Below are 21,565 nucleotides of genomic sequence, written 5' to 3'. Positions count from 1 at the left end.
ATACTAATGTAAGTTAGATTGCTTTCTCTACCCATTATAGCTGGCTGTGGTGTCTTTTCTGTAATGCGTAGTTGCAATACCTTAAATTTATCTGTTAATTTCCTTTGGCACATTTGGTACTTGTTCAACAGATTGAGTTCTTTTCATGAAACTGCCTTTCTAGACCATTTAAAATCTTCCAGATCAGGGTGTCCCTTCTACAAGTCAGCTTTAGGGAGATGGGGCTTTTTGTGATTCACTTTCCACAGAAAAAGAAATGCCTCCTTATCTTAGGGAGAAGGTACACTAAACAGCAATGTTCTCCTATTTTTCCTTCTGTATAGAACTGAATATACAGTTAGTATACATAGGATCTCTCTTGACTCTATACAACCAGTAACATTGGGAGCACCTAGTCAAGTAGCAACTTCACTACCTACAGTAGCAGTACCATTAACAACAGAGATACAGACAGGCATTCATTGCGTTAGACAAACGAGCAAGGACAAAGCAGGCTGGAATAGGTAGGTAAGGGGGTTGATGCTCCAGCTGCCTAGCAGATTCCAAGCCATTGAGTCGGCAGCCTATCCTGTGCAGAGAGCTTCATTATCACTTTTTCGGTCTATTTGGTCTAGCAGTTCTGGTCTCATAGAATCTATTCACAGAGCTTATCTTTAGGTGGAAATTCTTAAAAACAAACACCTTCCATTCTGCTAAAATAGAACATGACTTTCTGGAATTCCCCAGTACTATATGCAGTGAAGTTACACCTTGTTGTAGCTTGTGGTAGAGCACAACTGTTTGTAAGAGCATTCTTGTAGAAAAGCCAAAGGGTGGGGAAGACAGGGTATTTCCCTCTACTGCCACAGCTCACAGGCTTTAATTACTGCTTATACATCATGTGAGAGTCTCTGAAGGATCCCTAAACAGCTTTCAGGTGGTTTTGAAGGAAGGCATTGGCAAGAATAGGCCCTATTTCAGATTAAATTGCTTGCCTCCCTAGCTGTTTGCATGATCAACAGTAAGCAGTTCATTATGTTAATGTCTAAGTATTGGGGCACACCTTAGGAGAAATTTCCTGACAAACTACCTTTGTAAGAAACACGCACTGCCAGCACAGCAACAGTTCAAGAAACAAAGAATTTAGTCGATTTTGCCATTTGCTAGTGCCTATAATGAATTCCACTGTCATCTCAGGAGTCAGATGAGACACCTGGCAGTAACTATGCATGACAAATCTGAATTGATATTGAAAGAAGTATCATCCCTCACAGTGTCCCATTCTCTCATCACCATGCTTCTGTGCCACATTGCAACAGCTAAACTAAGCAGGAACCTAACCTGGAACAAAACTCATTCAGATTTCCTCCTTTCCCTTCCACCAAAAGGAGCAAATAAATAAAAATCAGCTGCACCAGCTAAACGTAAACAAGCATAAACACGTGAATGAATGAACACATGGAGGTAAGGTAGGACTTGGCCTAGCTGCAGCATCAGTTGTGTATGGCAACCTGCAGGAAAAACATTTTAGGTCTTCATCATTAGGATTTTTTGGTAGTGCTTTTAGACGGACTTTAATTGCAGGATGAGGCGATATGATTTAGAAAAATAACTTTATTTTTGCATAATCAAGGTTAGAAGAATCTGGAATGCAAACTGAGCTTGACAAAAAGCAGAAACCAGCAGTTCCATCAGTGACATGTAGACACTACTGCAGTTCTTTGAAGCATTTGAGAAACTTGAGTCATCTTGGATCCATGATCCAAAATCAAGACTCCTGATACAGTAGGAAGTGTAAAACTACAAGTCTAACTCTCATCAGGCACAAAACTGAAGTTTCCCTGAGAACATGTAATTACAAACTAGTGTATAAACTTTATATCACATTATCAGGGGGGTTTAAGAGTACAAAAGCAAGATTTGGCTACCAAAATTTAAACACAAGTCCTTAATACTCCATGCTGAAGATGAAATTTTCAGCAGGATTAAGAATAACATGTTACAGAACTAGAGCAATCAGATTTGAGTTAAATAACAACAGCTGGCTTTGGTATATTCCCTTTTGAATAGTTTTCAGATCAATTCTCATATTATTTTCCTGAGATCTTTCAGTACTCAGCATGAAGTCTGTGCAGTCCAGCTGCTTTTTTTCCTCCAACACCCCCCCCCCCCCAACCTCTTAGTTTTTCCCTTTCCAGCTAGCATTACATTCATGGGAAAAAAAATGAGGAATAACCATGAACAACATGCATTTCCCAAGCCTTAAAACAGTTTAGTCAAGCCATTATAGTTAATTACACCTTTTAGATAATAAATATTCCAAGTAAATGGCCTTCCAGAAATTGCTGTCTTCAATTTTGTACCCAAAGTTCCAAGCTTCAGTGTGCAACACAAGGCATCCCCATATTCACTTGAAACATGTCTTCTCTTCCCCTTGTCCATGGAGAAGGCAGGGAGGGTGTCATCACCACCATACAGACGTGGCAAGAACAATTATACCCATAATCAGCATCACCACCATTGGTGTTGCATATTAATGTACATAGCTGTATACTATTTGTACCTATGTTTCGTAAAAGGCGCATGCAGTATTTCAGTTCTTTTGCAGATACAAAGCTTTGTGTCGCAAATACTCTTCCAAACATTTCACTGCAAAAGGGTCAAGATCAGTGTCGAACTTATTAGCAAAGAAGTGGTGGTTTCGTAGCACCCAGTTCAGGTCTCCCACCCCAAAAACACAGACAGAGCGAACGTGAACTCCACTGCACGGTGGGTAGGGTGCACCTTTGGATACGTCACCTTCAAAGTACTGCCACTTGACAAACCTGGCCAGTGCGTTCATATCAGAAACGTCGTACTTCTCACTAGAAGAAACTGCACCTGGGACTTCAGGGATTCTCTGAATTGTCGCCCACAGGTACTCATCTGGGCTGTAAGTGTCTTTTGCCCACTCAATGAACTTAAGGATTTTGCTGCTTTCTAATACATATTCTACAAATCTTCTGCTAACTACAAAATAGGCGCTACCAGAAAAAATTGGAGTACTGAGAGGTGGTAGTTCTTTGTCTACACCTGTGTTCTTTATTTTACCATCAATTACTTCATAGTGTTTTTTCCACCTTACTTCTTTATATACGGGCATTTTTTCCGTTTCCAAGCTGTTTTCACCTTTAAGGGCTTTTAATTTCTCTACTATTTCCTGGTTGGTCTTTATAGGAAAGTCCATGCCACAGAGGTTTATCAGGTATTTCCAGTTTGAACTTCTTCTGTAGAGATCTTTCATGCAGTTAATGTCTGCCTGTACCCTGCTCCATGAAGCATATACAACACTCTCTAACTGGCTGGAAATAAAGACATTATCAAAACATGAGACTATTCCCTTCACAGCAGCAAAGAAAGATTCTGGAGACTTTTTGTCAACATGAATGCAGTAAAAATTCTGAGGGGCATAGATTGATCTTAGAAGTCGATCAAGCATCTCAATTTTGTGATAAACGACTATTGAGTAAGCAATTGGGAATTCTGCTTCTTCATTGCTGAGAGGTTGCATAATGTATTTCCTAGTCTTGGTGAAGGAGGCACAGTCTGCTGTCATGTTAATATAATCATTTGTTGTTAATCTGGGGCGCTTCTTAAATGACACTAACAACTTTTCAAGCTTTACCTTTTGAATTTCTTCTATATCCCCGTCTATAATCTTGGTGCAGTTAATATTGCCAATAGGATCTTCTTTTGTCAACTCTAGATGTCTCCGATTTAAGAAGTCTTGTTTCTGGTTAACTTTTAAAACCGAAATGATTACTAAAATAAGAGTTAGACCCAAGAAAAGCCTGAAGTGCGAGTTGTGGCAAAACCGTAATTTCCTCTTCAGCATTTCAAATACCAGGTAGCTTTGCAGGGCTAAAAAAAAAAAATGAACTCCACTCTGCTAATATGAGCTTCAACAACTTCAGAAAAATCAGGTTGTGTTTCTCAGGAATTTGGTGACTTTGTCAGGGAGACGGAAGGAAAAATCCTAAAATAAAATTAAATATGACTGTCATTCAAAGACCAAAAGGTTTCTTTAAAACAATGGTTAATAATTACATTGTTATTTGTGACTGTAAAAAAAGGTGAAAAGTTCACCAAAAATATTCTGTTGAAAATCAGAAAATAATAAATAAAATTGGTTTATCTTACTAGAAAGAAATGGAGAGATGTAGATAGTTTTCATGAGACACAATTTCCATAATACTAAGACTACAAACCAAAGCAGTAAGAAAACTGAGCAGATTCAGCTTCATCTGACAAGACAAAAGCTCGTAAGTCACACACATTACTGAGAAGCAAGTATTTGATGTTAATTCACGCTTCAGAGTTTGAGAAGAATGTTTTATACTCACTTCAGCAGTGACACAGACTTCATTATAATAATAACTTACCACTCACTTCCTGGATGCTAGTTGTGCTTTATCTTCTCAGTGGGAAAGCAGCCCCTGAAGCCTTTCAAGATTTTTGTGTGAGACACGGTCTCTTCAAAATCCTGCAGATGAGTTTAGAAATATCATCAGGAAAGAGCTGATGAGAAGGGGAGAAAGAAATTAGCATAGCTCCTGAACTTTCCGAGTTCTGAGAACAGCAGTGACTCGATTGCTGAAGTACCTTTTTAAGGTAAAAGGCAATACCTGTGGCCTATCACTAAAGCTGATTTGTGTTAAGTCATTGCAAATGCAGAAATCTAAGAGCACAGCAGTGTTGTGTTACCATCATTTAAACACACTTGTTTTTATGATTCAGCAATTGCTTTTAAGTGCAAATATGCTGCAAGGTTGAGTTGCAACGAGATTTATAATATGCCAATTTTGTTTTCACCTTTATTTCACAGGCACTACATCATTTTTGTTTGTTAGTCCGCTTTCCCCTTAAGTGCCTTCTTTCTGCTTCAGTACTCTCTGAAGGGATCACTGCACAGTTATGCAGCTGCTACCACTGTAGCTGTTGAGAAAACTGCAGTATAGAACTGGATTACAGAACTGCGTGTCTTTTTTTTTGTAAGTACTACCTCATGTAGGCAAACTAATCAAGAACAGGATAGCCTTAAACAACTTACACTGCCACTCAAATACCATTTGCACTCACAAATTCATTGCCTAATAATTCAGTGCAGGTTTGAATTTCAAGCCAACGTCTAACTGCCAAAGTCAACACAGTTTATAGAGAATGTCTTCCTAAATTTTAATCTATAAGTTTAAAGCTTAATGAAATATTGAAGTATTTCAGAGATATACAGTTCCTTTCATTTTTACTGCTTTCAAGAAAAAATCAGTGCCTCTGAATAACTTTCTGCATAGCTCTGAGAGTAACTGCTACCCCAAAAAGCTTCTAAGAAAATTTGTCTAAGAAAAAGAATCGTCTGCTGTGTCTACTTCTCGGTTTTGCTGTAGGCTGTTCAGCATAAGGTTTTTCTTTTTTCCCCCTCTTTTCTTTAAGCTACCCCGGTACCATTTTAGCTTTTAATTCTCAAACTGTGGCTTTTAACCTGCTATGTGCAAATCTCAGAACAGGCACACGCAAGAAATTGAGGTCTGACATCAGAGAGATTTTTGGTAGTAACGCTGCCACCAGGATGCACTACACATTGGTTCCACCACTGTGCCCACAGCATTGCAAACTGACTGGGGGAATTGATCCACATGTAGTAAGTAGGTGGGGGGAAGATGCAGATCACTGCACAAATATCTAGCACAGCTATAAGGATCAGCAGTACTTTAAGGAAGTACAATAACCAAATATTTTGCAATCCAAGCCACCAACAGGCAGAGACCACAAACTATTTGTGACTACCAGCATTACATAAACACCTTATTTACTATAAAGTGTATTTTGTTTTCAAAGTTACACCTGTCATTATTTTATCCTGCATTTCTCTTAGGGAGGTGGACATTTGTTCCAAGTCTGGTTTAGGTGTATAGAGAAGTCAAACTGGAAGAACTAAAATTTTAACCCTTAAGGTAAGTATTCGGGTGAACTAGTGTGCAATTACAGCTGAAAGCATGGAGAGGTACCTTTTAAGTATCACGTCTCACACTTTGAATTTGAATATAAAAAAATTAAAAAGGGAAATTCCTCAGTTACCACTTTTACTTTGCAATGTGACATCAAACACAATGACATAATTTAGTGCAAGTTTTAACATGCTTTATAATTTATCACGCATTTGCTTACTGCCATCCTGCTAGTTTTGACTAGTAGATCTGATCCAATAAAAATATATCCATCACATATGACATTAACAAAGGAAGGCTACTTGCTATGTGATAGTGTCAATAATCTCTACTGAGTGTATATTTCCATAAGATGAAACTTGCAATACTGGTTACCCTCAAATTACTGTCTTCTGCCAACCAACTTAGAAATGAAGACTACACTTAACATTTGTGAAGCTTTAGCTTCACAAGGTGGAGACAGAAGGTGGAATCCTTCTTTCTTTAGGTTGAGAGTTAGCACTACTGTTTTATCCTATTCTCAATTTTTATAGGAGCACTAGCATCCACACGCTTCAAGAGGATTGCCACCCCCTCCCTTTTCTTTACAATGCAGGCACACAGAGCCTTAATCGAAAGCTATCATTGCAGTCTTCACCTTCTACAATTTCAGAAGAATAAAGCTTACTAAGAAGTCTTTCCTGCTTCTGTTTTAGAATAAAACTTATTTGAAAGTGGGATAAAGAATCTCTTTCAGAATGGCCTTGTATACCCAGCTGGGTGCAACTCCTCCATTGTTTTGAGCTCAGAATAATCAGACCCTGCATTTCCATTATACGAAAATGAGAGGTCTGCATACATTTACACGTCAACATGGCTCTTATCTTTAGGTGTAGGTTTTTCCCCCCAGTCAAATTTCTCTCACTGACATGCTGCTGCTTCTGAACAGTCTTAACAATAAGTTACTATTTGTTTATGCTTGCAATTCCTTTTCTAAAAAGTCCTAAAACTTGATCATATCCCATTCTTTGTAAAAGCTGACCTTTACAGGATAAGGAAAGATTTGGTACCCCTCGTCTAATAATATACCTGGGCTTTGTTTTATAAGGTTTTATGAGCCTAGAATACTCATTAACATAGGTTCAGACTGGATTCAGTACAGCTTTTAACATCTTTTTCTCAAGCTCTGCGTAGCTTTAGTGTGCACACTAGAGAATGCAGTGTCAGAGGCAGCACTTTGCACTGTGGGAGAGCAGGAGAGAGGTTTCCACAGTCACAGATAGAAGACTATGCTCCAGCCTTCCTCTTGCTCGCAACTGAAGTTTAGTTGCGAAGTTAGGTACTTGACCCACTTCCCTTTTTTATTGCCTCCTGCTCAAGTCAGAGCCTGTATTTCTGATGTCATTAAAAAGGAAACTTATAGCAGTTGCAGATATTTGGAGGAGTTAGTACAAAGGTCAAGTTAGACGCCCGCTTCCTCCCAAAATTATTCTTCATTGCTGTATACAAACTGTATGGTATGACTAAACACAAAACCAAGATAATTTCAACTTGATTTCTACTACAGACTACTGTTCTCCATTTAAATAGACTTTATTGAAAGAATGATTACTACACCTAGTTTAAATCTCCATTTCTGGCACCTCTTCTGTGTCTAAGGGCAAATCATTTGGATCATCTGCCTCTTAATTTATTCATCTGTGAAACAACTACTCATTACCTGGCAGTTTGGGAGATGTCTTGGTAAAAGTCAGGTTCTGATTTAACTTTTATATTACTGTAAAGGTGCTATAGTAAAACAGCTGATATAAACCAGCTATGTGAACTGGTGTTAACCCTACAGGCTAAATTTTTAATCTGACTAATGGTACTGACTGAAATGAGTCAGCAATAGAATACATGGGTACTTATGCCAAAGGAGCTGAAGGGGAATAACCTTCATCAAAGAAAGGCTGTGGCCACGGACAAGAGGGAGCAACACCCTCTGGACCCAGCACAGCATGTGATTTTAGATAAGTTTGGCCTCACCCATCCTTAAAAACAAACAGAAAATCCCAAAAGAAACCTTTCTTCCTAATATCTAATCTTGACATCCAAGAAGTTCTTTACTGTGAGGGTGGTGAGGCACTGGAACAGGTTGCCCAGAGAAGTTGTGGATGCCCCATCCCTGGAAGTGTTCAAGGCCAGGCTGGATGGGGCTTTGAGCAGCCTGGTCTAGCGGGAGGTGTCCCTGCCCATGGCAGGGGGGTTGGAACTAGATTAAGGTCCCTTCCAACCTGAACCATTCTATGATTCAATTCTATGATTCTTCCTGATACCTAATCTAAACCTATCCTCTTTCAGTTTAAAACTGTTACCCCTCGTCCTATCACTACACTCCCTGATAAAGAGTCCCTCCCCATCTCTCCTGTAGGTATCTTTCAGATACAAGAAGGTTGCTATAAGGTCTCCCTGGAGCCTTCTCTTCTCCAGGCTGAACAACCCCAACTCTCTCAGCCTGTCTTCATAGAAGAGGTGCTCCAGCCCTTGGATCATCTTCCTGGCCCTCCGCTGGACCCGTTCCAAAAGGTCCATGTCCTTGTCCTGAGGGCTCAGAGCTGCACACAGTGCTCCAGGTGGGGTCTCACCAGAGCGGAGGGGTAGAATCACCTCCCTTGACTTGCTGGCCACACTTCTTTGATGCAGCCCATGATGCAGCTTGCTTTCTGGGCTGCGAGCGCACATTTACTCTTTTACAAGATTATACCTTGAGAGTTCCAACCAGCCCCCTCCAAGCTCCCGCATGTCGCCACTACAGCCTCCCTTGGCTGTCAGCCCCTGCCCCAGTGATGCCATGGCAGGGCCGGTCTTCAGCCCCCACAGCCTGGCCACTGGCCCTGACAAGCTGGGCCCAAGTCCCAGCCCAGCTTCAGCCTGTCCCCATCCCCAGGGAGGTGCCTGATGCCTGAACTGCCCCCGTGTCTCCCTGCTGCCCGGCTCCCGGCGGGGGTGGAGGGACAGGCCTGGCTGCCAGACCCGCCATGGGGAGCCCTCGGCCCTGCGGCAACCTGGAAATCTCCGCTCACAATGCCACAGCCCACCAAACCCGGGCTCTGGGCTTTTAGGCTTATGTTTGGGCTGATATGTCTGAGAGTGAGAGATGCGTCTTTTCCTAAAAAAGGTTAAAAGCAGTGACAGCCTCTACTCTCAGTGTTACTCTAGGGTGGCACTGCTCTCCGTGGCTGTTCGTTTTGCTGGAGTCACAGCATTGGGATTAGGAAAACAGGACTCCCAGTCCCCAGGCATTGCAGAGCCTCCCTCCTGCCAGCTCCCATAAAACACATTACCCTCCTCCGTCCTGACTGATGGAGTTCAGAGAGCAGAGTGAAACTGTTTAAGAGGTAATATTTTTTTGTATTTAAGCAACAACCATATGTTTTTACATTAAGTACATTTTTTCCTTGGAAAAAGCATTTAGGGCTTGCTGTGAAAATGGTACACAGACCAATCTCATAATAAGATGAAAATCATTAGGGGCTGGTGGCACAGGAACAAAAAAAATCAAGTGTCTTTTGATTTCGGCGCTTAAGTCTTCTCACATCAATGGAAAAACTGTTGAGGCAAGATGTTAAACACCAAGTCAGCATCCAAAAGGAAGCAACATAGCCTCCAAAATACACCGTGGGCCAGCATCAGCACCAGAAGTTCAGAAAGGTGTAGGTAGAGGGCAAGAAGGTACTTGGGGGCACTTCAGCAGCCTGTAAATCTTGTGAAAGACTGAGAGAAAGCCCAGGAAAGCACGCAGAGTTAGGTGGCATCGCAGAGGCTGTCAGGAGGTCAAAACTAGTTTATAACAAGAGCAGGGAAGGTCTGATAGGTCTTGCAGGCTTAGCTGCAATGTTCTGGTGTCATGACTCTCTCAGCCTTGTGGGCTGCTGAACTAAGGTTAGGGTTAGGTTAGGGTCTTTCCCTTCATTTTTCCTCCTGTTCTGCTCCCTCTAACAAATACCAAAGGAAGCAGACGGTGATGGTTCCTCTCTTGTAGTTGCTTTGGTGACTTTTGGCATACAGCTACTGTGGAGAGGACACAGCAACACAAACATTACGGAGGCCTCTATTATATGTCCACAGACACATTAGCTTTTAATCAATGCTTGATAACAGGTATTTGAAAACTTCCTGGAAGCTGCACTAATATCCTACATCTATTCATGACAACCTGAGATTTTTGTTTTTACAGAAATGTATTGAAGACAAGCCAAGTGGAAAATGCAGTGCTGAGTACACCCACCTCTGAAGTAGTAGTTGGGATGGGCCAGGAGACATGTAATCATTTTGATGGGTGGGGAGTGAGAGTCAGAACTGACTTATTTTTCCCTTTTCTTGCCTGGGAGGAAAGGAAGATGTAAGGAAACTTCAGCTAGTGGTAAGAATAGTAAGTGACCAGGTGTTGACCAGATCCTTGCTGTTCTCTTTGCCCATTCACAAATTCCACCTGAGATACAAAACTTTTCCTCAACACTTCAGAAGGCGGCCATCCACTGAGGGCTCATTTCCTGGAACATCCTTGAGTTTTACCAGGGCATATCCGCGACTCTTTAAAGCATACATGTTCTGCAAGTAGTTATTGCAGTTAACCTGCTTCCATTCAGGTTCAGTAACGCAGAACATTCGCCCTGATGAGGAAGTGATTTTTAAAGCAGTAAGCAGCTTGCATAAACACAAACACGCATGAGCACAAAGATAGACCACACAGGGTTATCTGCAGAGATCTGCCAGACTCAGAGCAGCATGCAGTGCATTTACTCAGCATTTCCATGATACGAAGCAGCACGATCTTGAAAGTAGATATGCCTGCAACTGAATGAAAGTACTCATGTTTTTTCCGTCAGAGGGTCTTTGGTCTTACTGAAAATAAGAATTGGTCATAAGCTGAGTATTTGGGTTACCATTAGGCTTTACAGAACTAAGACCTTAACTCTGAAAGTCATTCAGAGGGAGCAGCAGGGTTCCACGTGGGTGCAGTTGTCTGCTCATTGACAACGCTCTGTAAAAGCACGGCATTTCCTTCAGAGCTGCTTAAAAAAAACCCCCAATAGTAAAAAAGAAAAAGATCCTTCCTTTTTATAGGAAAAAATAACACATTTCTAGTCCCTTGTTAGCTTAGAAGGCAGCTTTAGACAAAACTCCCCAAATGACTAGTACTGCTACACCTACCACTACATGGAGATTAAATAGTGAGAGCAGCTAAAAGTAGACAGTTGTTTTTCAGGGGCGAGGGGAGCGGGAAGTATGAAAATAAATTCAAACACCTGGGTTATTTGGAGATCTATGTTCAAATGTCAGGAACCTGACACACAAAACTGAGTAAACTTAAAAACTGAGTAAAACTCACATGAACATACACTCAGTGTGTAAAATGGCACTGAAAAAACGTAAATTTTTCTAGCCTTTCTAATCCTCTCTTTTACTACTGTATCAAGTAAATCTTCCTCAGAACAGTTGAAAGCCTGTTTGCCTTCCTTCACAACCATCCTTAGAGGTCCCACAGGCAGAGCTATAACAATAAGGAATTTCAACTGAGGAAAGAAAAGCCATTATGGCAAAGTCTTTCAGTGACCAGTTCCTACCTCTAGAAGTCTGCGACTCCTTGTACTGATAAAAAGGTATGTTTTACCTCAAAGTAACTAACACTGAAAGTACACTCACAAATCCCAAGACAAAACCCCACAAAATCTTCAAAGCAATAGTGTCCAATTTAGCACCCAGTACAACTGCCTGGTGTTCATCAAGATGATTTGCACACATTGGCCACTTCAAAGCAAAATGCATATCTATTTTTTCACAGTATCCCAAAAGAGGAACTATAATTTCACCAGGAATGGAGCAGCTGCTGCACGCCTCACACGCACGTACAGAATTTTCCTAACTGCTAATTGTGACAACACTGTATTTCAGGATGGGATATACTGACAGACTTTGTTACAGGAAAGGTAAAATATAATAAACCACAACTAAATCTCACGGGGGAAGAAAGAGGCTGACAGATTTTTGAGTACCTGGATACTTCTTCAAGCACAATATTTAAAATAGTATTCTGAGGAGACTTTCTTGAGCCCTTTGTAGAAGCCAGTGTTTCAAAGCCATGCCTACAGTTACAGTTCATCAGTGAGCTGAAGGACAAATAGTACCAGCAGCAATAATCTCCTGAAAAGAACAGATGTCTCTTGTAGTTACAGGACTAACAAGGGTCAGCACCATGCTTAGGTGCACAGGTTTAACTCAGTAAAAACTCAGTAGGAAAACAGCCTAATCCTTCCACCCCTCAAAAAGATAAACAAAAGGCGGCTTTAAAATCTAATCAAGAACAATATGTATGATTATGATAGGAGAATCCACTCCTGGGAAGAGTTACGAAAGTAACACAGTTACCAAAGACACAGGTTTTGTTCTGATTTACAATGTTCTTGCCTGGTGGGTGCAAACAGCTTACTGAGGTAAGCTATCACAGTCTTCTGAAATGTGATGAGGTTTCTGTTTGTTTTATTAAGCTTCTCGACTAGCCTCGATTATGCTGTGTATAACAATGCTTCGCAGGGCAAGAAGTGGCTTCCCTGGAGCTATGAAGTTAAACCTAATAGCACAAGTTATTTCAGTTGTACTAGCTGGGCATGCTACATTCCTGTGGAATTACCTTTTTTCACCTTTACTAAGACAGAATTCTAGGTTGGTGGGTAGGTATTTTCAAGTTTCCAGAGTTTATGAACCAAAGTAAGTGGAGAACTTTTGGATTATGTTGGAATCCAAAGGAAAACCAAGAGGAGATTATTAGAAAAAACAAAATTAAACCTTTTCATAAGACTAGCAGAGGGTTTTCCACTGTGGCAACAAATTTGAAGAGTAGGATTTTGCTTAGTAAATCACCATATTGTCAGCAGCTTCAGTTTGTGTGTTCTGCAGTGCATTTTGCTTAAGTTAGGAAAAAGAGAACAGACTCGGCAAAGATATTCATCGAGTTTTTCACACAACTTCTGGCTCTTCTGGCCTCAGGAAAGAAGTATGACCCCAGACAATTGAGATTCATAGAAAAGAGATGATGCTGACGTTTACTATAGGCAGAGTAGAAAACCACTGAGGAGAGAAAATAAAACTAGTATTTTTTTTTATACACCTACTTCCAAAAGCAACATACCACTGTAACTGAGCTCCAACTTGAGCTTCAAATACTGCATTATTTTTCACAACAATTTTCAACCTGAAGTCGATAGACTTAAATGCTACATTTGTCTTCGCTTCTCTTACAACCATTTCTGACTCTGTCATTCTTGCCAGCTCTGAGGTCACCCACCTCATATGCCATTAAAAAAGGAACTTAAAATTGCAGGCTCCAAAACGGCAATTCCCTCCTGCTGCCACTCCTCCTCTTTCCCACAAAGAAATCTACTTTTCTGAGCAACCTTGAAAGGAGGCAGAGTGCCAGAGAACAACTGAGCCTCCTGTCAGGCTTCTGAGTCCTCTCCCACCCAACTTGGGTCACAGAAAACTATTTACAACCTTCTAAAGAGCTTTGCTGTTCTGGAAAAAAAAAAAAAAAAAAAAAAGGTTTATTCAGGGTTTTCCCAGTTCTAGGAAGTTTAACTGAGGAAAAAAAAAAAAAAAAAGAAAAGAAAAAAAAAGACTGCAATACCTCAGGAGCGTCAGATGTCCCCTGAACCCGGTGCTCGCTAACAGATTTCATACCAACCCAGCACCCCCGCGGCCAACAAGAGCCTGCCCCGGTCTCCCCTGCATGCACTGCCCCGGGAAAAGGCAAAGGGAAGTAGGGAAGTAAGGCAGACAAAAAAATAAAAGGGGAGGGGGGGACGGGACAGGAGGAGAGCAGAGGGAGAGGAGAGGAAAAAGGGAAAAAAAGGGAAAGCAAGGAAAGAAAGGCTCCCGGCCCTCCCGCAGCACCCACCTGCGGGGCCGGGGCCGCGGCCGCTCCGGCGCGGCTCGGCGTGTGGCGGCACCCCGGGTGGGGGGTGGGGGGCAGGCAGGGCCGGCAGGGCAGGCAGGGCGCCCCGGCAGCGCGGAGCTGCACGTCCCCCGCCTGCGCGACCCGGCCTGGGCTGCCGGCCCCCCGCACGGCCCCGCACCTCCCGCGGCACCGCCCCGCCCCGGCCCGGCCCGTCGCTCCGCCGCGCCCGTCGCCGCGTCCCGCCCCTGCCTCTCCCCACTGCCACCCGCCCCTTCTCTCTCTCCGAGAGCGCCGAGATGTCGGCAGCCCCTCTTCCCGCTGCCCTTCTTTAGCCTTTTTTTCCCTTAAGGCTTCCCCTGGCAGCGCCGGTAGCCTTGAAACCTACGGGTTTCAAGGACGGAGCGGGGGCAACTCTGCGGCTCACGGCGACAAAGGGGTTTGTCACGGTTCCCCCGGGGCACGGCCTGGCCCGTCAGGAGGAGGCAGCGTGGGCAGGGCATAGCGCAAAAGGGCCGTAAACCCGCGGGTGTTTTGGGTGTGCTTTGAGTGTTTGCCTTGGGTGCTGCCCCGGGGGCGAGGGGGAAAGTCACAGCGACGGCGCGGACGGTGCTCGGCTGGGGGGGTGGCAGCCGCGCATCGTGGAGCCGGGGCTCCCGCAGCCCTGGGTGCCCAGCGCCGGCCCGCAGCTCGCCTTTTGCGGGCAGATGCGTTTTTAAACGGGTCAGCGCGTGGAAAAATTGAGAGGCGGACGAGGAGGGGTGGGATGGGGGCAGACCTGGCTGGGAAGCCGGGTGTGAAACTTGGAGCGGTGGAAAAGAAAAGCGTGTCTAGACAGAGGCTGAGGACGACTTTGGTTTCTTGTTCATTGTGTCCCATCAAATGTCTTCCCGATGATAAATATACTCGATGGCGTTTGGAGAGCTGTGGAACGTGAAGGTGGAGCTGAGGGGCAGGCAGCTTCTTAATAAGTTATCAAAGCACTTCAAAAGAAAACAGAAAAATAAATTCCAAGGTAATGAGAAGTTCAAAGAAAGCATCTTCCTCGTTAAAAATACCCAAATGCTGCAGCCTGCAGCAGCCTGAAGAGTGCTTGCAGCATTTCCCAAGAATCCCTGCACATCAGCATTATCTGGAGTGCAGTATGATTTGACAGATTGAGGCACACCTAAAGGACTCTCCTGTCCTTTCCTCATCCCGGTTGTGAGCTTCCACTGGAGGTTCGTGCATAGGCACAGTAAGCTGGATCAAGGGTCTGAAAGCTACCAAGACAATGGGAAGATTTGGCTTCAAGGCTGGCACTAGTAGACTCTGCCAGCAGAAGGGGGAGTTGTCTCCGCACACATCAATCAGACAGGTTAGCTTGGGAATGGACTGCAAGACCTCAAATATGCATCACCATGTTGTCAAGAAAATTTTCATTATATATGTAGAGGAGTACCGAGTACAGGAGTACTGTATAACTTCATGCTAGCTTGGCAGTCCTCACTTTTTCCTGACAGGTGGGGAAAAAAGGGGGCCTTTCTAGTGTGTCTGTTGTTTATAGGGCTGAACTTCTGGTGGAGCACCGTGCTAAAAAGGCCTTTCCTCTGTAAACCCAGTAGAGGTTGGTAACAGCAGTTTCCAACAGGAATGAGAAACCTGGGGGAAGGGGGTAAGATTTCCTACTTGTTTTTCCCCTGGAGAGTAATGGTTAACGATTACAGACGATGACTGTATCTTGTTGGTCTTGCATGTAAAATAGAACAGTAAGTCACAGGTAATGTAAATTTATGTATTTGTTCTCTTGCTAAACCGTCTGCAAAGCATCGCAGTGTTGCCATTGCAGTACAAGAAGTAGTAACAGTAGAGCTGAACACGGAGTAATTTTAAGAGAGCTTTGGCGGCAGACGTTTCCTTTCACTGTTTTTCATTCCCCCTGCCTTAATTACTTGCACAGCTACAGATGCAAAAGAAGTGTGTTGGATCAAAATAAGCAAAGCACCAGGGTTAATGTATATTGCTGCAGTAATAGGAAGTATCCTCTAACAACTACTTCATGCAAAGAGGAATAAAAGAAAAAGCATTAAAGTCATTACTGAAAGTAGTTATTTCAGGTAGATATCTGAAGTTCAGAAGTCTGTTATTCTCTAACTTTTGCACAGGTGGAAAGTGGAGTTCTTCATAGACTGACATGATTAGAGAGGTTGTGATCCTTGGCTGACCGTGCTGGCAAAGATTCATCATTTGTTTATTGCAACTTTGTGAAATTTCAAGGACTGCCTTTCAGTTATGGTTCCTTTCGTGTGTAATTTTTGTCAACTGATCCTGAAAGCAAATGGGTGAAGTGGGTTTCCACCTGGTTTTCGCTATTCTAACTTTGAGGCTGGTATAGGAAGATGACAGGGTCCACAAGCTGCCCTTCCTGCTGTGTGATAGACCAGTGAGAGACGTGAGTGTATGGCAGCTGTGAAACACACAAAGTAAAACAGAAAAAAAGAGATGTCATTCACAATTTTGGAAGTACTGATAGAGGAATTAAATAAAACAATGGAAAAAGTGGAACGTGGAGACAAAACATAGAAAAAAGTGAACAAAAAGCAAGTCACAAATACAGGAAATTTAAAATGCATAATTGTTTTTTTTGTAAATCTTGACTGGTTTGCATGAAATCAGTTTCTACATGAACATTTGATAGCTGTGGTAAAACCAACAATCCAGTGAGAACAAGGCATACAAACAACATAATTGAGAGAGTTTCAAGAACAGTTTTCTGTGCATGGCTGACCTTAGTTATGGTGCAGAAAAATAAAGCTTAAACATATTTCCACTAGGAGGGCATCTGTCTCATAGGTATACTTGCTCTAAATTGATATTAGTATCTTAATGGTCATTTGACAGCTGCATCCAGCCTTTTAGGCTTTTTCTTGGGAAACCTGAACAATATAGAACATTTTTAAAGGCCTTAGTTTTTTTTATGCTCTGTCAAAGGTTTGAGCTGCAAAGATTTTTTAAAACCTAACGCTTACTGTTCATTCTTGTGTCTTCTCAATTTTACCAGTCTTAAGGAAGTAAAAGTTCCCTTTTTCTGAAAAGCCAGGCAGTGGTCTACCATTTTCTAATGTTAATAGCTTCTCCACTAACCTTTTCAAAAGCTCACTTGTCTGAGTTTCTGTGTCTAGTGAGTGTAAACCCAGTATCTGTTTCTTGTGATAGTTCAGACCTAACATCAGGAAGATGCTCCTAATATCTAACCTCAGGTAGACAGAGGAACCCAACCCCAGTTTTGAATCCTGCCGGGGCTTGAAGGTTTCTTAATATGGAGACTGTGCCTTAATGACATTATCCTTCTCTAAGGAAAGAGTTGCTACAATTCAGAACTTTGTATTATCTGTTCCGTAAACAACCCTGGTAACATTTCCATTTGTTGTAACGTTTAGGAGACTTAACGTTCTTGCCTAGATTCCACACTCTGTGCCTGAGTAGGGAAGAAAATAATTCTACTCTCCAATTTGCAGAGGAACTCTTGAAAGCTGAACCTCAGCATAAGTCAGAGGGGGGTGCCAGAAATGCAAACGCTGTGTGTGGGGAAAAAAAAGGTCTGAAGAGAGGATCACAGCTGCCAAAACCACTTTAATACAAGATGTTGGCTGACAGAAGGAAGAAGAAAATATACCTGAAGCACATTGTGGCATACTTCTCCTTGGAACTGTCTTCTGATATGGGCAAGTATTCATTTGTAGGGATGAGCATGGCTCATGCCTACAGTTAATAAGGGAAAGTCATGTTTTCTTCCTCAGAATATGTGTAATGCATATTAGAAATTCTCTTTCATTTTACCCGTTGTGTGTTTACACAAAATCATCATACTTTTTGAGAGGAAAATTTTTCAGGTAAGTTGAAAATCGGTTGAATATGAATATGAATAAACTATGCCAGTACTGCAGGATCAGGGCTGTCTTGGGACAAACTTTTTCCAAGACACTGTCTGGCAGTTAGTACTAATTACAGAACTGAAAATAGAGTAGAGTAGATTGCAGCCTGGAGTTGCCAAAATTAACTGTAAAAAGTGTGCTGGGTAAATTGTCTCTTTGCACCACTGTGGTGGGTTTGACCTTGGCTTGCTGGCAGGTGCCTACCCAGCCGCTGTCTTACTCTGCCTCCTCAACAGGACTGGGGGAGAAAATAAGATGAACAAGCTCATGGGTTGAAATAAAGGCAGGGAGATCTCTTACCAATTACCATCATGGTCAAAACAAACTCAGCTTGGGAAAGATTACTTTAATTTACTGCCAATTAATAATAGAGTTAAATGGTGAGAAACAAAGACAAAAACTAAAACCACCCTCCCCCTAGCCCCTCTGGCTTCTTCCCAGGCTCAAATTCACTCCTTCATTTCTGACTCTTCTATCTCTTCCCCCCTGAGCGGAGCAGGGGGGATGAGGAATGGGGGTTGTGGTCAGTGCACAACAGCTCCCCTGCCGCTCCTTCCTCCTCGTGCTGGTCCCCTGCTCCAGCATAAGTCCCTCAATGAGATACAGTCCTTTGTGAACTGCTCCAGCATGGGTTCTCCCCCCGGGCTGCAGCTCCTGCCAGGAGTCTGCTCCTGTGTGGGCTCTCCACCAGCTGCAGCTTCCTTCAGGGCATGTTCACCTACTCTGGTGTAGGATCCTCCATGGGCTGCAAGGTGCATATCTGCTCCACTGTGATCATCCATGGGCTGCAGGGGGACAGCCTGCCTCACCATGGTCTTCACCATGGACTGCAGAGGAACCTCTGCTCCAACAGCTGGAGCACCTTTTCCCTCTCCTTCTTCACTAACCTTGGTGTCCACAGGGCTGTTTCTCCCATGTTTTTCTCACTCCTCTCTCACAGCTGATGTGCACAGTTTTTTACCCATTATTAAATATGTTATCACAGAGGGGCCACCAGTGTCACTGATGGGTTCATCTTTGGCCAGTAGTGGGTCCATCTTGGAGCCATCTGGAACCACCTGTGTCCAGCATGAGACATCCCCTGGCCTCTTCTCTCAGAGGCCACCCCTGCAGCTCCCACCCTACACAACCGACCTCACCAAGTAAACCAAATAGAACCACTTTGGGTATTTTTTTGTTACTGTGATCCGATTAAAAAGTGTGACCTGCTGATTGCACTGAGGAGGTGAGAAGCAGACCTGGCATTAACATGTCTGCCGGGGGAATGAATGACTACTTCTTTTGCTGTCTGCTTTTGCAGGAGTGATGAAAGATCAGTCTGGTGCAGCCTGGCAAGGCCAGTATTTTAACCATGAGGAGAATCAGTCAAGCTTCTCCTAAGATACTAACAAATTAGGCAAACTTCGACATTTCAAACTTTTCTAAATTTTATTTATGAAAAGTATCAATTGTCTTAGAAAATTCCCCCTCCCAAAGCAAAAATAAATCAATACCAATATTACATATATAAATAAAAATAAATAAATAAAAAAATAAATGCACACATACATATATACACGCAGACATATGTGTATGTACATACCAGGAATTCTGAACTGATGTCTGAGTTGGTTTCATTTCACCTTTACACTTTTGAAACACTTCATGAATGTCATGCCTGGTCTCACAATTGCTTTAAGGTGACCTAAGTGCAGATTTCTTCTGAAAGGACTGCAGACTGTGTATCTGCAATGCGTTGCTCAAGCCTTTCCTTTGATTTTCTGTCAACTATCAACTATTTCATAGCCCAGCTTTTCCGTTTAAGCTCATTTAATTTCTTCTTCCTCCCTTTGTTGAAGGTGGTCTGTTCTTTTTGCTGTGAGGAACAATTCCACAATAAACTGTTTTATAGTCTTTCATGTTCATGTTTTGCTAGATAAACATGTACTTTATTTCCCCTATGCATTGTTAAACTCATGTGATCCTATATCACACAAGCAGCATCTTTGATTTAGTTATAATGTTTTTACAAAGAGCATGTTTTGCCATCAGTTATTATGTAAACTGGTAGTCTGGTGCTAAGCTTCCTATTTGCATTTTGCTGACATTGCAAACTGCAGGGTTGTTGGTATAACATATATAGCTAATGTCATTTCATGCTATATTGTCTGGTATTGCCACTTGTAAACAGGACGAAAAAATAATCCAGTATCAACACTTTTTTTCCCCAGCATATGTAAACAAATTAATTCCAGCTTAGGACCATGAAACTAAAGTCCCTTTAGATGTTATTTATATGTACAGCATTAGCCTCTTGTCTTTACTTTGTTCCTTCCTTATCATCAAACTTTCAACATCTACTCATAATTTCCCCATATTTCTTTCTTTATGACATTTCATCTAATTTCTGTAAAGTGGGCTGTACTTTTGTTATTTCTGGATTTTCTTTCAGTTCTTTCAGTTACACTTTCACTGTACATTATCTGTTATTGTGGGTTCCTTTTTTTATAGCACAGTTGCTCTCTTAGCTGGGATCAGCTGAATTTTTTCACCAAGTAAGCTATTTTTTACCAAAATTTTCTATGCTGGAAACAGAATGTCCTGCTCTGTCCCTCTGGGCAGTCAGTCTCTCTGTACAACGCCTTCAAAAAAGTGCCCTATATGTGATTCCTGAGAAACCACAGAAGTATGAGATTTGAACACATGAATTTCCCAGCACTCCCATGGGAGTTCTTTTCTATTGTCAGCTGTGAACAAATCTATAGATTGATGTTTTCCATGACTGGACTAGGTGCTCCATTCCCTAAGGAAATCACAATCAGTGTATTTCCAAGTGTTGAGAATTGTTAGGATTAATAGCCTTGCTTAGCTCTTGAAGCTAAACTCCATGAAGCCTTAGGCCGCAAGACGTGTCTGAGGGTAAGCTTTTTCATAAGGTTAATGTTGCAACCACAAAACTACCTGAAACCGGTAGATGCAAAGAAGAAGGTAAGGACCAAGGAGACAATTCCAAGCAAATGTGCTAACTTCAGAAGGCAGCCAGCCCCGCAACCAAGAAAACTGATAAGAAATCAAGAGACCACCAACCAGAATTAAGTGATTGGACTTGGGGATCAGGTAATGAGTGGTATATTCTGGGAAATCTGTCTACAAGGGTATAATTGGGGTGCATAGTCTGCAATGGGGGTCCCTCCTTGGAGGTACCCACGTCAAGCTGCTCTGTATGTCAGATAAATAAACCACTTATTTACTCAGTGGATTTTAATGACTTTTCTTCTAGCAGGCATCTAGGGTTGAGCCGTGTTGAAGTGGCATATGCATAATCTCTAACACAGACTAGGTGGCAGCTGCATAACTCCTGCAACACAAGATTGTCTTTAACTTGTATACTTAGTAGACATGAACCTATAATAAGAATTGTTCCCAGTATGTGATCTGATTATTGCCTGTTTGACTTTACTGTAAGCTTAGACATCACATAATCATATCAACTGCACATTACCATAAATCACAACAGTTTTATTCATATCAGTAGATACAACAGCCTGTCGAAGAGTTCCTAGAATCAGTACTGGTGTACTGTAGGGTAAGAGTATTCTTTCATTTTTATTAGGAATTTCATCTTTGTCCACAGGCTTTTGCAGGTGGCTTAAGTTCTTGGAAATGTAGAATTTCATCAAAAGGATGGATACTGAGGGGTTGTGTATTTTATTGCACACTTCATACAGTCTTTCACAGTTTCCCTTCCTAACTCATCCCATTGATTTTACAGGCCTAAGTTTCCAAATCCATCTTGT

The 21,565-nt window shown here is 42.3% G+C and overlaps 1 protein-coding gene across 2 annotated transcripts; it reads right to left on the bottom strand.

Annotated features, from left to right (window-relative positions):
• Positions 1–1,426: 1,426 nt before the first annotated feature.
• On the bottom strand, positions 1,427–14,021 carry GCNT1 (glucosaminyl (N-acetyl) transferase 1). Of its 2 annotated transcripts, XM_074569574.1 has the most exons (3): positions 13,879–14,021; positions 4,401–4,501; positions 1,427–3,994 (listed from the first exon to the last, which is right to left on the bottom strand). In XM_074569574.1, the coding sequence occupies exon 3, from the start codon at positions 3,851–3,853 to the stop codon at positions 2,573–2,575; it is 1,281 nt and encodes a 426-aa protein (XP_074425675.1). In that variant the 5' UTR covers positions 3,854–3,994; positions 4,401–4,501; positions 13,879–14,021; the 3' UTR covers positions 1,427–2,572. The 2 variants fall into 2 exon arrangements, with proteins under 2 accessions (XP_074425675.1, XP_074425674.1); XM_074569573.1 differs by lacking the exon at positions 13,879–14,021 and having other exon boundaries at positions 4,401–4,584.
• Between the last annotated feature and the right edge of the window lie 7,544 nt (positions 14,022–21,565).

This window comes from Larus michahellis, chromosome Z (genome assembly GCF_964199755.1).
Source record: "Larus michahellis chromosome Z, bLarMic1.1, whole genome shotgun sequence".
Classification (NCBI taxonomy): domain Eukaryota; kingdom Metazoa; phylum Chordata; class Aves; order Charadriiformes; family Laridae; genus Larus; species Larus michahellis.
Note: the sequence above shows the minus strand (reverse complement) of the source record. Positions and strands in the feature narration are given on the sequence as shown.

Excerpts from the sequence above, each read along its gene's own strand:
- GCNT1 (XM_074569574.1), bottom strand. The coding sequence starts at position 3,853 with ATGCTGAAGAGGAAATTACGGTTTTGCCACAACTCGCACTTCAGGCTT.